Source organism: Ambystoma mexicanum, chromosome 3q, assembly GCF_040938575.1.
Source record: "Ambystoma mexicanum isolate Mex_15411 chromosome 3q, UKY_AmexF1_1, whole genome shotgun sequence".
NCBI classification, from domain to species: domain Eukaryota; kingdom Metazoa; phylum Chordata; class Amphibia; order Caudata; family Ambystomatidae; genus Ambystoma; species Ambystoma mexicanum.
In genome coordinates this window covers 544,867,080-544,881,352 of record NC_090926.1, presented here as the reverse complement: position 1 = coordinate 544,881,352, position 14,273 = coordinate 544,867,080, and the positions used below count along the sequence as shown (strand labels likewise).

At 39.1% G+C, this 14,273-nt stretch overlaps 2 protein-coding genes across 5 annotated transcripts in view; one reads left to right on the top strand and one right to left on the bottom strand.

Annotated features, from left to right (window-relative positions):
• Nucleotides 1–14,273, bottom strand: part of DOCK2 (dedicator of cytokinesis 2) — a 2,833,934-nt gene that overhangs the window by 1,311,225 nt on the left and 1,508,436 nt on the right. The gene's annotated exons all lie outside the window — the stretch shown is intronic.
• INSYN2B (inhibitory synaptic factor family member 2B) overlaps nt 1–14,273 on the top strand; it is a 509,290-nt gene that overhangs the window by 420,983 nt on the left and 74,034 nt on the right. For 2 of the 3 annotated variants that reach the window (XM_069654311.1, XM_069654312.1), the window contains exon 3: nt 8,481–8,555. The exons of the other annotated variant lie outside the window; for it this stretch is intronic. In XM_069654311.1, the coding sequence (XP_069510412.1) occupies nt 8,481–8,555 (75 nt within the window). The remainder of the gene's footprint in view (nt 1–8,480; nt 8,556–14,273) is intronic. 3 annotated transcript variants of the gene reach the window in all.

Genomic DNA, 14,273 nt, shown 5'->3' with positions numbered 1-14,273 from the left:
CAGATGCCTATGGAGTGTGCCAGACTCCAAAAACAGTGAAAATGTCCTACGTACAGCAAAAGAGCTGGGGTTCTCTAGGGTGGGAGGAAATTAGTACAGAAATTAACATTCTCCCTTGCAGCATCCTAGGGACAAGGGAAATGAGTAATAACGTTGAGGGAATGATAGTTTTTTTTTAAGTGTATTTATTTGTACGGCATTCACAGCGGGGCACTTTGCTGGATTCCATGTATTATGTTAGGACAGATCAGTCTTTAGCTTTGTTCTGTAAGACATACGGTAGGGGGTATGTTTTGCTTCTTTCGGCGCGATGCTCCAGAGGTGGGGAGTTTTTGCAGTGAATTGTCCTCACTGCACTGGGTCATGCACATTGTATTAGGATAAGCATGCAGATGGTCTGTGCTGTGTGGAGCATAGGGTTTTCTTGGATTGGATCCATTATATCTTTTTGTAGGCCTTATGGTGCAGTGCCTTCTATGCTTTGGTATGCAAGCCAAAAGATCTTGAACAAGATCTAGATTTGCATTGGAAGTCAATGCATACATTTGTTCTAGTTAGTGATTGGATGGCCTATTCTTTGAGTGAAAAATGAGCCCACCCACAATGTTCTGTTAATTTTTGCTACAATTTATTTGATAGTATATGAGGACGACAAAGAGTAGTTTAGCCTTCCGTTTACAAGATCCTGCCACCACTGGTTGATTTTCTGTTTGTATCTAGGGTAGGGTTTAATAAAGGAGTTTAATTTGCTTTAAACAATGTTAATCTGAACAACGCACTGACCTCTGAATTAATGTTGAAATCACCATCCCTGAAGAAGCCTAGGTTGTTCATCTTATTTTTATTCAAATTAATTCTACAAAGAAGGTGAGAGATTGATGTTATGAGGATGTATATTTGAGTGAGTGAGTTTTGTCAAGTAGTGGGATTTCCATTTCACACCTTTGAGCTGTTTTGCCCCATCTACTTTGCTATACATTTCCAAAAATTTGACATCATTGTACATTTTTCTTGTTGGAAAATATCCCTTAGGTAAATGTGCATGTCCTCAGCATAGGACTGGAGGTGGATTTGTTTTTGTGTAGACGATCCATGAGCCTTTTCACATACATTTTGTAAATTCTAGGGGGGGTGGAGGAGGCCCTAACAAATGTCATAAACCATGGGACTGCATTTGGATGAGAGATGTCCCTGATCTATACCTATACCTGATCTATACCTACCTTGGCTGAATGTTGACAGGAATAACTTAACCCCTCAGTATGTGAGGTAGCAGACTGACCACATGCTGTTGGTGGGACAGAAGGATCGGCTTCCCCACTCTATCAAAGGATATTCTGTAGGTTGAGCATGAACAGTAAGCTGAGGGGGCCTTTGTCCACTAGGTCTATTAGATGAAAGCATACCGAGTACAGTATGGTTTCTGTGGTGATAGCATTTTCCTGACTGGTATATATCCAGTGTGCTTTTGGATTCAATGTATGTCTGGAGTTGTGCAAATCATCAGGTTTGCTACAGAATACTGGTGTTGCACTGTGGCCCTACAATGGGCCATTCATTCTTCGGATCCTTAGTATTCAAGGATGCTTTTTAGGAACGGTCTGACCATGGAGTGTTTGAGAGTGTCTTTAGTCGTGTCTTTAGTAAGCTGTTAATGAATGAATGGATAGATTTGCAAATGGTGGCTGTGTGGACTAGCACAGAAACTGCTGAGCAGGGGTCACCAGAATCCTTATCTGGTCTGGGGCGTTTCATTAGTATAAGGGCATTGGTGGTGTGTACCTTTCAGAATAAAAGTAATTCATGGTGTGGTTCACTTGGTTGTTTTTGTTGGGAGTCGGGTCAAATCTGTGGTTAGTGAGAGCAATTGATACTGTTATTGTGAGCACCTTTTCTGTGAAGAATGAAGGAAGACTGTCACAGGTTTACTGGGGTGGACAGTTCAATACACTGTGGTGAAACCTAACGGGGGTCTTTGGTATGCAGGCCGTTAAATCCGTCAGGATACAGACAAATTGTAACACTGTTACCTGCACTAAGTCTGATAGAATCACCACCAGAATATGAGTGCCGGTAAATCAGCAGGTATTACCGGCACTGCTATTTTTTTCTGGTAGAGTGTCGGAATTACCTCCAGCTCTGAGCTGGATGTAATTGTTCCACCCCACCGGCAAATCTGTACTTTGTCAGTGCGGAAATGTGCTGGTATACAGTAATACTGACACGTTAATTCCACACTGGCAAAGTTGTAATGACCCGCAATGTCTGTTCCACTTTGAACAACTGTTTGGGGCTGCTGGTAGCATTTATATCAAACCAAACAAATGATCCTTTGCTGCAGTTCAAGATAGCTTTGTGTTATGTTGCCGTGGTATGTTTGAGTTAAAGAAGTGGCTGGGGATCCTTGACTTTCTGCCAGGTTGTTTCCAGATTGCTGCATGCTTATGGTAGTTTTAAGTATTTCTGAGAAATTTCTGAGTAATTTTGTGGGCGGTTTTTGCCTCTTGTTAGGGCTGGGCATGATTCTACAGATTGGGGTGCCATATGTGGCATGGATGTGGTAGAGTTTGTGTAAGAGTCAAGGTTGCACTCCTCTAATAAATGCGTCATTTTATGGAAGTATTTAGTTTTGTAGTAAATACTATAGGCCATGCTTCTGCCTATGCATTAAATCTGGAAGAATACTCTGTAGTAGGGGTCTAACATAGGGTGTGAGTTGTAGATTCTTATGGGTAATATTATTTTCTCAGGTATGTAACAATTGATGTTTTTTTTTTCCTTTTTTGTTGGTGACCAGAGAGTGCTATTTTGAAAAATGAGTTAAAGGAGCAGTGATCTAGAGCATGCTCTGGAGTTGCAAAGAAGGAATGAGTTAGAGTTACAGTAGACAGGTCAAGGAAGGAACAGGTGGTGACACTGAGTATGCAAGTTTATAGGCAAAAGGTAGGTGAGCAAGATTAACTCCAGTACATGTGCCGGTCTCCCTGTCAAAACCTTGTTGCTAAACGCTAGGCTGAACGACGGTAATGTCTCTGAAGCAGGCTGTAATAACTTTCACTTTGCGATTTCACTGAAATTGTTCACTATAATGCATGCCTGGTCTTGAGGACTAAAATCCTCAAACACATTGAACTTGGGCTTGTTGATCAAGACTGGATCATATGACCAAGTCCTTTCTCAATTTAATCCACATTTTATTGAAAGTTACCAAACTTGCCTTTCTTCCCAACTCTGCCTCAAATCTGTTTATTACTGGAAGACTGTAAAACACTCCTACCAAAGACTTCTTGCGACTGCACCTTTGATGTTAAAAAAACCCAAAACATAGTCCAAATGTTCTCCTCATCACTTGAAATTTAATAAAGAACTGCATTTAGAAATCTTATCTGTAAGACCCTTTGGACAACAAGTGACACTGGTTGGTGATTGTGTCTGCTTTCAGTCAATGATGATGTTATCCTGGTAAAACATGCTAATTTGTTTTTAATATAACAATCGTTTATTTGCCTAAATGTACACAGAGGAAGATGCCTTAGTTGTACGGCAAACTACCATAGTTGGAGAAACAGCCTGCGCTCCATCCTCCAAGAGAAAACCGTGTCATCACTTTAATGGTCTCAGATCCATCCCCCTATAAAACATAAGTCTGTGTGAATTTATGAGCCACGTGCAATTTCTTTTCATTTTATAATGATTTTAACAGATTTTTAAAAAGAGGGGAGAATGTACCCCTTTCTAGTTCTTTACCATGGCTGTTTATTAACTTCTCTGCTTGTGTGCAGGCTTTCTGAACACTTTAAGTAGGAGACGATTTTTTATCTTCCATGTGACAACATGAATATCGTTAAAAATAGCTTCATGGTTGACCCCAGGAATCGAGTTTTCTCCACAGACGTGATCGATCAACTAGATCAAACACAGAGGAAAGGTCAAAGGTGGCCAGAAAAATATCAGGAGATTAGCTCACCCAGACTTGGTGTTGGAGGCATGTTAAAATGCTGCCTTTATTCTGTGTTCCTACAAAGCGCCTAAAACCACTCTGAAGTTTGGGAATACGGCCAAATGATGCAGTGCCATTTTCAAGATTGCCTAAGATTTTAGAGAAAAAATGTTTACTGTTGGCGTCCAATAAGGTGATAGGCCGATAGTTGGAATCATTCTGTTCCTTTTTTAAAAATGGGACCAGTAAGGGCTACATGCCACGCCGGGGGAAAGGTACAGGTTTTACTATGGAGTTAAACAACTGGAAAAGAATACCCACCCGGACCCCTATTGAGCTTTTTAGAATAGATTCTGGCACAAGACCAAGGTCAGCAGCTCTTGAATTGCACCCATTATGTGTGAATTATAAGCATGTTCTTGCTGGGGTTAGGATGAATTGAATGATAAATTGTATTGTTTGAAAATGTGAAAGGTTTATATTACAAACCAAATCACAATAAAAAAGAAAACATTTAAATTACCCTATGTAGCTCATTTCATTTTTTCACTAATGGATTTGAAATAACCTTTGTAAAGAACAAATGCGCCCCTTTGAAATTAGCTATTTCCTTCAATGTTAATAACGAAAAAAGAAAACGTGCGAAATAGCCGTAGAACACTTGACATTTTAGGTGGCCAGGCCTCTCCAGCATCCCCTGATGGGCCAGAGTGGCAGTTGAAACTCAATTTGGAACATCATTCTCGGGCAATAGCCTAGTTTTCTCCATCTGATCACATCCTGTTCCCTCACTTGGAGGCTGGGAGCTTGCTTATAAATTTGATAAAAACAAATAACCATGAAGGAGAACTAGGATTGACAGTAAGTAACTTTTCATTATCCATCATTGGCTACTCGTTAATATTAGTAAACTTTAAATGGAATAGCCAGCCTATTCCCTATTGTTTGAATTGAGGAGTAGGTTGCAGGAAGAAAATATTTATAAGGTGAAAGAAAAGGTAGGTATCGTGCTGGATCACAGTGCAACTACAGACAACAGATCGGCTAAATAGCACGCAGCCTACACCCTACCGGGAGGCTACGCAGTTTCTCATCCTTACCCAGGATCGCCACTATTCTCTTGCCTTGAGAAACACTACGGTGGAAATGTACCACGGCTTCCGCTTTCACTTCAATTGGCATATGTTGCTGCCCTACCTTGACACATGTGCTTTATTCTATTAAAATGGGTATTGAAGCAAAAACAGGAGTCACGTGCCTCTAATTCCAATAACTTAGAATATGGAATTCTATCCTGGTTAGAAGTTTAGGCTACCATTGCAGCTTCAAATGTGGTTTAAATGACAGCTATCATGATCATTCCAGAATGCCTTAGTTATCAAATTGGTTTTGAAACGGACAAACCAGAGGAAAATTATATAGAAACTCTTCAGACCAGTTCACCAAAAGGGCACTTCCCTTAAATGCTTGTTCCACACATTTGTGGGCAAATCTTTGGCATTATGCTTTTTCTACCAACACAATTACAGAAGACCCAGTCTGGCTTTCCCCATTGGTTGAAGAAGTTGGTTAGTTTTATCTATTTTTGGTTGGACAAACTCCTGGCCTTCTACAAAAGATCTGTGAATGAAATGCGCTGAAAGTTATGCAGTTCCAGTATATGGACAGTCACAGTCACATTTCTTGCCATTTGCCAGTGTTACATAATTTTAACCTATATAGAGAGGGTCCTGGACATCATCCTTGTTTGTTGTGGTAAAGATAATAGGTGTAATGTCGGTGTCAGCAGAATGGATGAGGACATGATTGACAGTAGGATATCCTTAATTGCTCATGAAATCTCCTACAAAAGTATATCACTTCTCGCCCAACTACAGACCAGGAATTGTAGGGATCTGTGTAGTCCTCCAAGTCATTCATTAATGTGCCTTCACCAGGGTTTGCACCATCATTTCACTCTGAAAAGAGCTTCCTCCAAGAGATTTCCTCCAGAGACACCATTTCAAGAGGTGTCTGTCATTTGTGACAAGTGGTTATTAGCATGTTCATGTTGAAATGTTCAAGAGGCAAAATAAATTCATGTGATACCATGGATCCCCAAAGTGAGTGTATCTTTATTTTTGTATTTATTTAATTTGTGCTTACATGGTTACTAACAAACCTTATACACTTAACTAAATAAACAAATTAAAATAAGATATCCAAATCATCTTAATTAATACTTTGTCATCTGCACCGACACCCTAGATCTTTACAGTTCTTCTATTTATTACAACATTAAAATGGTTGAAATCTTAATATATTTATCAAACATATTGAATTGCTGATAGTTATTGGTGTATACTCATTCAAAATCTTTCATCCATAGGCATCTAATAGCAGCTTTAATTACATTGATATGCTTTTCATGAACCTTAGTTGTAAGTATCAATAAGAGCAATTGCCAAAAGTTACATATTGCAAAAATCAGACGTACTTGGATTCCTTCCACGTAACGTTTCCAAAAGGTCTCCTTGATTAGACCCCCAGGGTTATGCACAGATTTACAGAAAAAGTGCATCCTAATAGCACAAGTGGCAGAACAGCCTATAGTGAGGTGTTTCAATGTTTCTTTGATATCTGGATTCTTACACATTTTGCAATATCAAAGATGACTTTGTACGTTGAGATGAGGAGCTACTATCTGGAGTGTCTCAAATACGATAAAACCTAAATGTCAGGCATATATGTCTACATTCTCTATTAGGAAAATATTTTATGCCACTGTGCAAAATGCCAAATTTAGGTAGATAGTTGTCATATTCTATCAAAAAATCATTTGTATGTAGGTACTTCACATTTAGATGTCTAGCCAGCACTTTGCATTTATATTTTTACATTTTCAGGTTTGCCTGTGGGAAATGTTCTTAATCAAACCTAAAACCTATCTCTTTTAAGAAAAGTTCAGTTTTCTGGGCAAACGTATAGAATACTGGATTCCCAAATGTGTCCATGCCAGGTTTTAGAAATGAGTTGATACTTGCACATTATGCATTCTAGACCTTAAGGTAGCAGGTGCTACTAATTATTTTCATCATAGTACTTAGTGTTAGTAAACCAAACTCGATTTTTATAAGTGCAAGCAGATCATTTTTGGAACATCCAAACAAGAGCACCAGAACTTTCCCTCGACCTTTGCTAGTCCAGGTTTTTCAAAAAGATTTCAATGTCATATGTGGTCAAGGGGAGCACCAAGAGACCATGCAGTTTGCAACTGTGTGTGGTATGAGAACCTTTAACATAACATAAATAATATACACAAATGTAAAGAAATTAATATATGGCACAAATAAGGGTGGTTTATATTTCATCCTGGCCATACGATATAGCGATCAAACTGAGTAAACTATGTACAGTTGAAAGGCTCCTCTAAACCCTACCTAAAATCAATGTCGATCAACCACTTCTATCATAGGACAGGAAAAATATTCAAAAACATGTTCTACCCAAACCGCCCAACATGCATGATAGAGGTTTGTAAGAAGTAATTTACCTAGATCATCCCCTTCACCAATCATTGGTTGCAGCAATGAGGTCAAAGGAGGCACACCTCAGAGTCACTCCCTTAAGAACATTTGCTCACACTGACAACATTTCTGAAGCACAACCCCCATTTCTTTTTCATATTTTTTTAGAGACATATCCCGGCTTATACTACTATATGTTGATATTGTAAATCATAAAAGGATGCCAGTCTCACCACCATAAGCCTTATCACGAAGTAGCAATAATAATTTTGCTCTTAGATTTGAAACTATTTCTCATTAAAATAGGTAGACAGTATTCCATGCTGATAGCCAAGCTAGTTTTGAGGGACATTCAAAGTATTCTTCAAATCATTCTTAGAGTTAACCTCACAATACTCAATTTGCTTGTGATTTAATATACAAAGAGCCTTATTAAGGAGTACTGGAAACAGATAGGCTTTAGTTATCTCACACTTTTCTTTTCAATCTCTATGTACTATATGTTTGTGAAAAACATCCAAACAGGCCAATGAACACTGCTGTTCCTGTATGAGAGGAGTTTAGTCTAGAGGCAAACAAGGCTAGGAATGACACATTTCATGGCACAGTCCTGAGCAATGACATCCTCAACAATAAAATATAATTGGAGCTGAAAGGCAGACACACACTTTTGATGGGAGCAACACAACACACTTCTGTACGGTATTCCTTCTGAGAGTTAAGCCTTCAGCGGTGTTCGAAGCGTGCAGTGTTAAACAGCTAGTCAGAAAACCTGCTATTATGAAGTTGCTCTCGAGAAATCCCATTTTCTTTCGTCAATGTACCTTCTTGAATTCATACATTCAGTAATAATGCCTTCCATAAGGCTGATTTATTTACAGATGACTTGGAGTCTATGGACAGAGAAATAACATCTTTCTTTGTATGTTTTGCATATATGTTTTACAGATCTTTGAAAAATTAATGTCTACCATTTTCTTTCATGGACAACTAACGCTGTAAGTTAAAAAAACATGATATGCTTTACTTTGCAGACGTAATTCCTATCATACCGGTCAGGACCTTAACAACTGCAATACTTGTCAGAGTACTGCATGCATCATTTACAGGTATGTGTCGTCAGATAAAACGCAGTACAATCTCTACAGTATATTGCTTTATGTTAGGAACTTTTAATATCGTTTACGTTACTTCGTTGTTTTTACAGTGTACTGCCCGTTTGCTATGAGACTGAAACAGGTAGAGCTGCCTTGCAGAAAGGTTTATTTTTTTTATAAACAATGTTTTGCTATCATTAAAAGATAAATAGAAAACGCCGGCGAAGAAGGACCTTCAAGCGCATGCAGTACCTCTGAGGCAACACTGCAGAACCTGATTTCTTACTATATCTTGGTGTTTGCTTGTATTATGTCATCACCCCATGTGTCACTTGTAGGAATGTTGCATTACTGTTCATACTTCTTCCTTAGTTTGAAAATAAGTTTCATATATTCCACACCGTTTCCTACATTTTTGCACGGGCACGGGGAATTTGCTCCTCTTCCCAAAACAATCAAAACTCCTGTCTCTCCTTTGAGAGAAAAACAAAGTAGACTACAGCTCCCGAGACCAAGTTCTTAAGTGGTAATTTAAGTTTCAGGACTAAGATTCATAAAAGGCCATTCAGAGTGCAAATGGGAAGGGGTGGGGAGTTACTGGGAGAGAGACATAAGCTGGTGAGAGAGAAGGATGGACACGGGTCAAAAAGACACATGGCATAGCATAACACTTTAAAACAACAACTGGATACTGTAACTAACTGCATGCTCAGGGTCTGGGGTCTGGAAAACAGCAGTCAAGGAAACTGAACATTTCCCACATGCTGTGGTTGTATCTGGTGGTAAGGATGGGAAACTGCATTATACCATGGACAGTACAGACTGTGTTGAATTGGTAAAGAACCAGCCCAATGTTTGACATGTTTACAGTGAGGCACTCAGGGCTGTATCTGTGTGGTTAGGGATGATGGACGATGTATGCATTTGGCAGAGATCTAGCTGTGGCTTTACCGAGTGCTGACTGCTATGTTGCAGGCAACAAGTGCATGTCTGGTATCAGAATGTGATGTGGGTGAAGTAAATGCCTGTGGCTGTCAATTCAGGAAGATAGTGACCTTGTATATTGAGACCAGGTGTACTGGATCATTGTGAAGGAAGGGAGTCAAGTAGGAAGAAAGCAATGGAAGGTACCACGTTCCATGAAGAGAGATTTACTTCTACAAAGCATTTCATTTTACAGTGTTTTGAAGGGGAAAACATGGTGCACTGTTTTTGCCTAGCAATGTGAATATTGCCTACAGCTGGGTTGATTCCCTACTCACCCTGGTATTGCTTTACTCAGCATTATGCTGCTGATACAGATGTGTTGGGATTTAGAGATGAAAATAACCTTTATATGATCAACTTTGAAGTAAACCTTTTTTAGTGTTTGGACAGATCAGAGACTGATTGGGCTGGTAACTGCAATTCAACCAATGCGAAATTAACTAGGCCAATAGCTCAAAGCACACTCCGGGTAACCCATAGTACCAGTACTCTTTTAGTTAAAAATAGTTGATTTGTGTATTCTATACTTAATATGATAATAGAGTGATCATAAGAGATGTATTTGTAGAGCGCACATTCACCCTGAGAGGTGCATTGTTGCCCAACTTAATGGTACCCCTTTAAATGACCTCGGAAGGATGAAGGGCTACATGGACCCGCCAGGACTCGATCCTTTGGCCAAAGTTCGATCTGTTAAGGATAGATGGTTTGATCAAGAGTATAAGCAAGCTGAAAATGAAATAACTGATCATCTAATTGAGAGGAATTGGGCCAGTTGAGATGGTTCTGATAGGGCTACTAGGATGCAATACAAGAAACGTATAAAGATGAAGGCAAGGTTTTCCTTGGGGCAATGGGAAGCCCTAGAAGCCAATTTCAAAAACAAATGACGGGGACAGGTTTTGGAGATATGTACCTGAAAGGATCAAGGAAGATTATATAACTCGGGATGTCACTGAAAATGGGGTGTGGTTCAAACACTTAATGGAGTTGTATTCTATTTTTCCTGAGAAGGATTGTGTTAACTGTGACTCACTTCAGGACATGTTCATTGCAACATATCATGCCTCATCCTTGAGTTACTCACTCCATTATCTTGAAGATGCTATTCTTTCCTAACACCACCTTAAGTCCACCGGTCCCTATGGTGTTCCTGTGGATCTGTGTATAAGTGACCTAATAATATGGGGGCCAACAATGTAGAGCATTTTCAAACTGATCATGACTATATGCTTGGCACCCTCTTGTTGGCACGTAGCCGTAGTGTCCCAATCCACAAAAAAAGGAGATTAAGATGTACCCAATAATTATCACCTCATTTCTCCCTCCTTGATGCTGTTGAGATTTTGAGAACATTGTGTTGAAAAGGGTGGACTTTTCCAATGAAGATGATGACATGATCTGTCCAGACAGGTTTTGGGTCAAGCCACCATTTATAATGTATTCATTTATTTATTTATCTTTTACAGAGAATATGTAGTGCTAAAAAGGGATTCTGATTCTTTCTTTTACTTATTTGAAAGTTGCATTTTACCTAGTTAGAAATTATGGGTTATCCTGCTAACTAAAGAATTAGACAAGGAATTAATCAATTTGTCTGCTATACACCAATAATTGTGCTACAGTAAGCTTTGGCAATGGGGGAGAGCTGACAGAAACTTTGTACTGGGGATTTGTACCTAACCCTGTTTTGTTTTCTCTATTTATAATGGTGTTGTAGAAGATATGTTGTCAGTAGGGACAAATGTACCAATGATATTCAATGGTAGGCAGTCAATTGTGGCCAATTTTTCTGACTGACGATATTGGGTTGATGGCTAGAACCGAGGTATCTGTGCTAAGATCCTTCAATTTCAACAGGATTTTGGATTTGGTAATCAGTACTGCAAGGTTATGAAGTTAGGTGTCCACAAACTGTCTGCAATTTTTATTCTTGGCAATAGGCCTTTGTAAGTATTGCCAACTTTCCATAATTTAGGTACACAGTTTTCTTCAAATGGCTCATGGGTTACAGAAGTGGAACATGCACAAAATCTCTTAATTTGAGATGCTAAAGCTATTTTCAGATTCTAAGGCTACCAGGTCAATATTTCCCTAGTCTGGCATTGAACATATACTCATTAAAATGTATTAAAGAAGCAAATTATAGGGCAGACATCTGTGGTTATGCTAATATAGTTACAGGAAAAGATGTAGAGAATACATTTGAAAGGCTCTTGTTTGTGTACCCATATCCACCCCACTGAGTCCACCTCAAGGGTTCTTCCTCATAGATGCTCAGACTGATCTAAAACGGAACAATTGGTTCTACATTGATTAAGCATTTTGTCAAGACCTGACGATGATTCATGTAAGCTTTTGTTTAAATATATATTTCATACAAAAAGTTCTTTAGCACTACTGTGGTTTGCCTATAATCAGTTATTTTTGTGACACTGACCTGAAAACATTACATGGAGTGATATAAATGTGCTCACCTCTGAATACATTGAATTGATTATGGGTCAGATGTTTACTTAAATCTAGTTTGGGCTTGCAATGACTATCTTTGGAGGTAATGTCAGGCTATGAGAGGTACCTTGATTTTATGAACACTCCTGCACTATGTACTTTATATTTTGTATTTTGACTAAACATATTAACAAAGTTTAGTGAGTAAATGGAAGGAAATAGCCCTCTTACATTCATCCTCTTGAAACTGTCATTTGATTGTATTTATTTAAAAGTTGTACAGTACAGCCCTTTAGGGCTGTTTGTACATAACTAAAGTACAGAATAATAAAGGCAAATTAATTCCACACAATATTCCTAATGACTTCAATATTCATCCACAGTTACCAAACAATAATTTAAACCCTTGTCATTTCCCTCATAACAAGTTTCCCACATGGTTAAACGATCATTAAAGTCAAATCCATAAACTAAGAGAGTAGATCTTCTTAAGTCATGAAGACTTTCACATTTCATCAATAAATATTTAGTCAATCCCACCATCAAGTCAACACATAATCTACAAAATCGATTGGGTCTGCTCACTCCAAGCTGGCCTCCAATAATCTCAAACCTCCCCACATCAAATGTAATACTCATGTATTTTCTAATAATCCAGTTGTGAGAATAGTCTTTCAAGTAATCGTGATGGCAGTTATAAATACAGTAATGGTCAATATATTAAAAACTGTGTGATTTGGTAGCTATCTCAGTGAGATTCCGTTCTCTAAATCCCATAAGGCTTTCTTCATGTCAGTTTTAAATCTATTTAATGTTGTTTCTGTTGGGCAATCCCCACTCGCCTTACTGATTTATCCAAAATTATATTCAAATCACACTAAGTGGAACTAGAAAATCAAGATGTCATAGTTCAATTTCAACAATGTATTAGAGTTCACATTAATGACATTCCACATAATGTTCAGGCATCCTGAGATCACCAAGCTTCTGAAACTATTCATATTAAGTTCTAAAAAAATATATGGAATGGTGGTGTTTTGCTTTTAAACTTATGATAGTTCTAGGACAATAAGTCCCCATTAATTGTAGCTTTCACGACCCAGCAGACGGGCAGACATGGGAATTAACGGCCTGCCAGCCTGAGCTTTGTAGGCCTGTGAAATCAGGGCCTCAGTTCGGGTTGCGGAACGTTCAATCAAATGTCCGCCCCGCATGGGGCCTGAAAGCTATTCACACACTGGGACTTACCTGCGTGCAAATAGTTTTCATTTTTTTGTTCCCTTCCGACGGAAGATGAGCTCCACACGAGCCCATCTCCTATCGGAAATGGAAAAAAAGACAAAAAACGTCTGCTGACATTAAAATAGAAAAAATAACTAGTTCCTTTTTTGGATGATGGCGGCCTTGGAAAGCAGGTTTCAAAATGACCCCGTCATCTGGAAAGGGACCTAGTCCCTTTTGTAAGTTAATGGCAGTGGCCATTATTTATTACTTTTTTTGTTCAACCACAGGGGGCAATGAAGGCACTCTCACGCCCGGCAAAGGCGGTTTGTGATTGGTCAATCTGCCTTTCCTGGGTGCAAATTCAATTTCTGAATTTGCTTCAGGCCCTGCATTTCAGCACCATATAGCAACATTGGTCTGATTGTATTTGTATAGACTGTCATAACAGCAGTTAATGAGTAACCAGCATTATTTCTTGTGAAGCTCAAAAGTCCACTTTAACATTGCTTTAGTCTAGTTTCCAGGCTTTTTTTAACTTATCAGCACTTGGAATCCTCAAATATACATATGAGATCACATTTTCAATGGTGTTGTCTCCAATAGTTAACTTAAGTTTAACACATTTTTTGTAGTTTACTTTTCCGACTGAAGACCATGGCCTTGGTTTTAGTGGCATTAATACTAATACAGTTTCTTATTGCATAGTAGTAGTTTTTCCAAAGAACTCTTCAAGCCTGTGGGGGTAGCATCCAGCAAGAAATGCATAGTTATGGGAATCGGTGAGAAACTATAGCTATTTTCTTAATTAGCAACACGTTGCTCGGATCGCGGACTGAATCCCACTATCTCAGCCAGTGTTCCAAGCAAGCTGATGGCTGCTCCCCTGCCCCTCCATCTTCCCCCCACCTTTCCCTTCAATCCACTCACCTCTCCTTTCCCTCCTCATCCATCACCCCAGTCACCTTATTCTTTTGGTGGCAGTACAATAGCCGCTTCCACCACTCCTGCACTGTCTTGGGCTGCCGGGGAAATGGAAGATGGGCTCATCCTGGACCACAGCGTTCCATC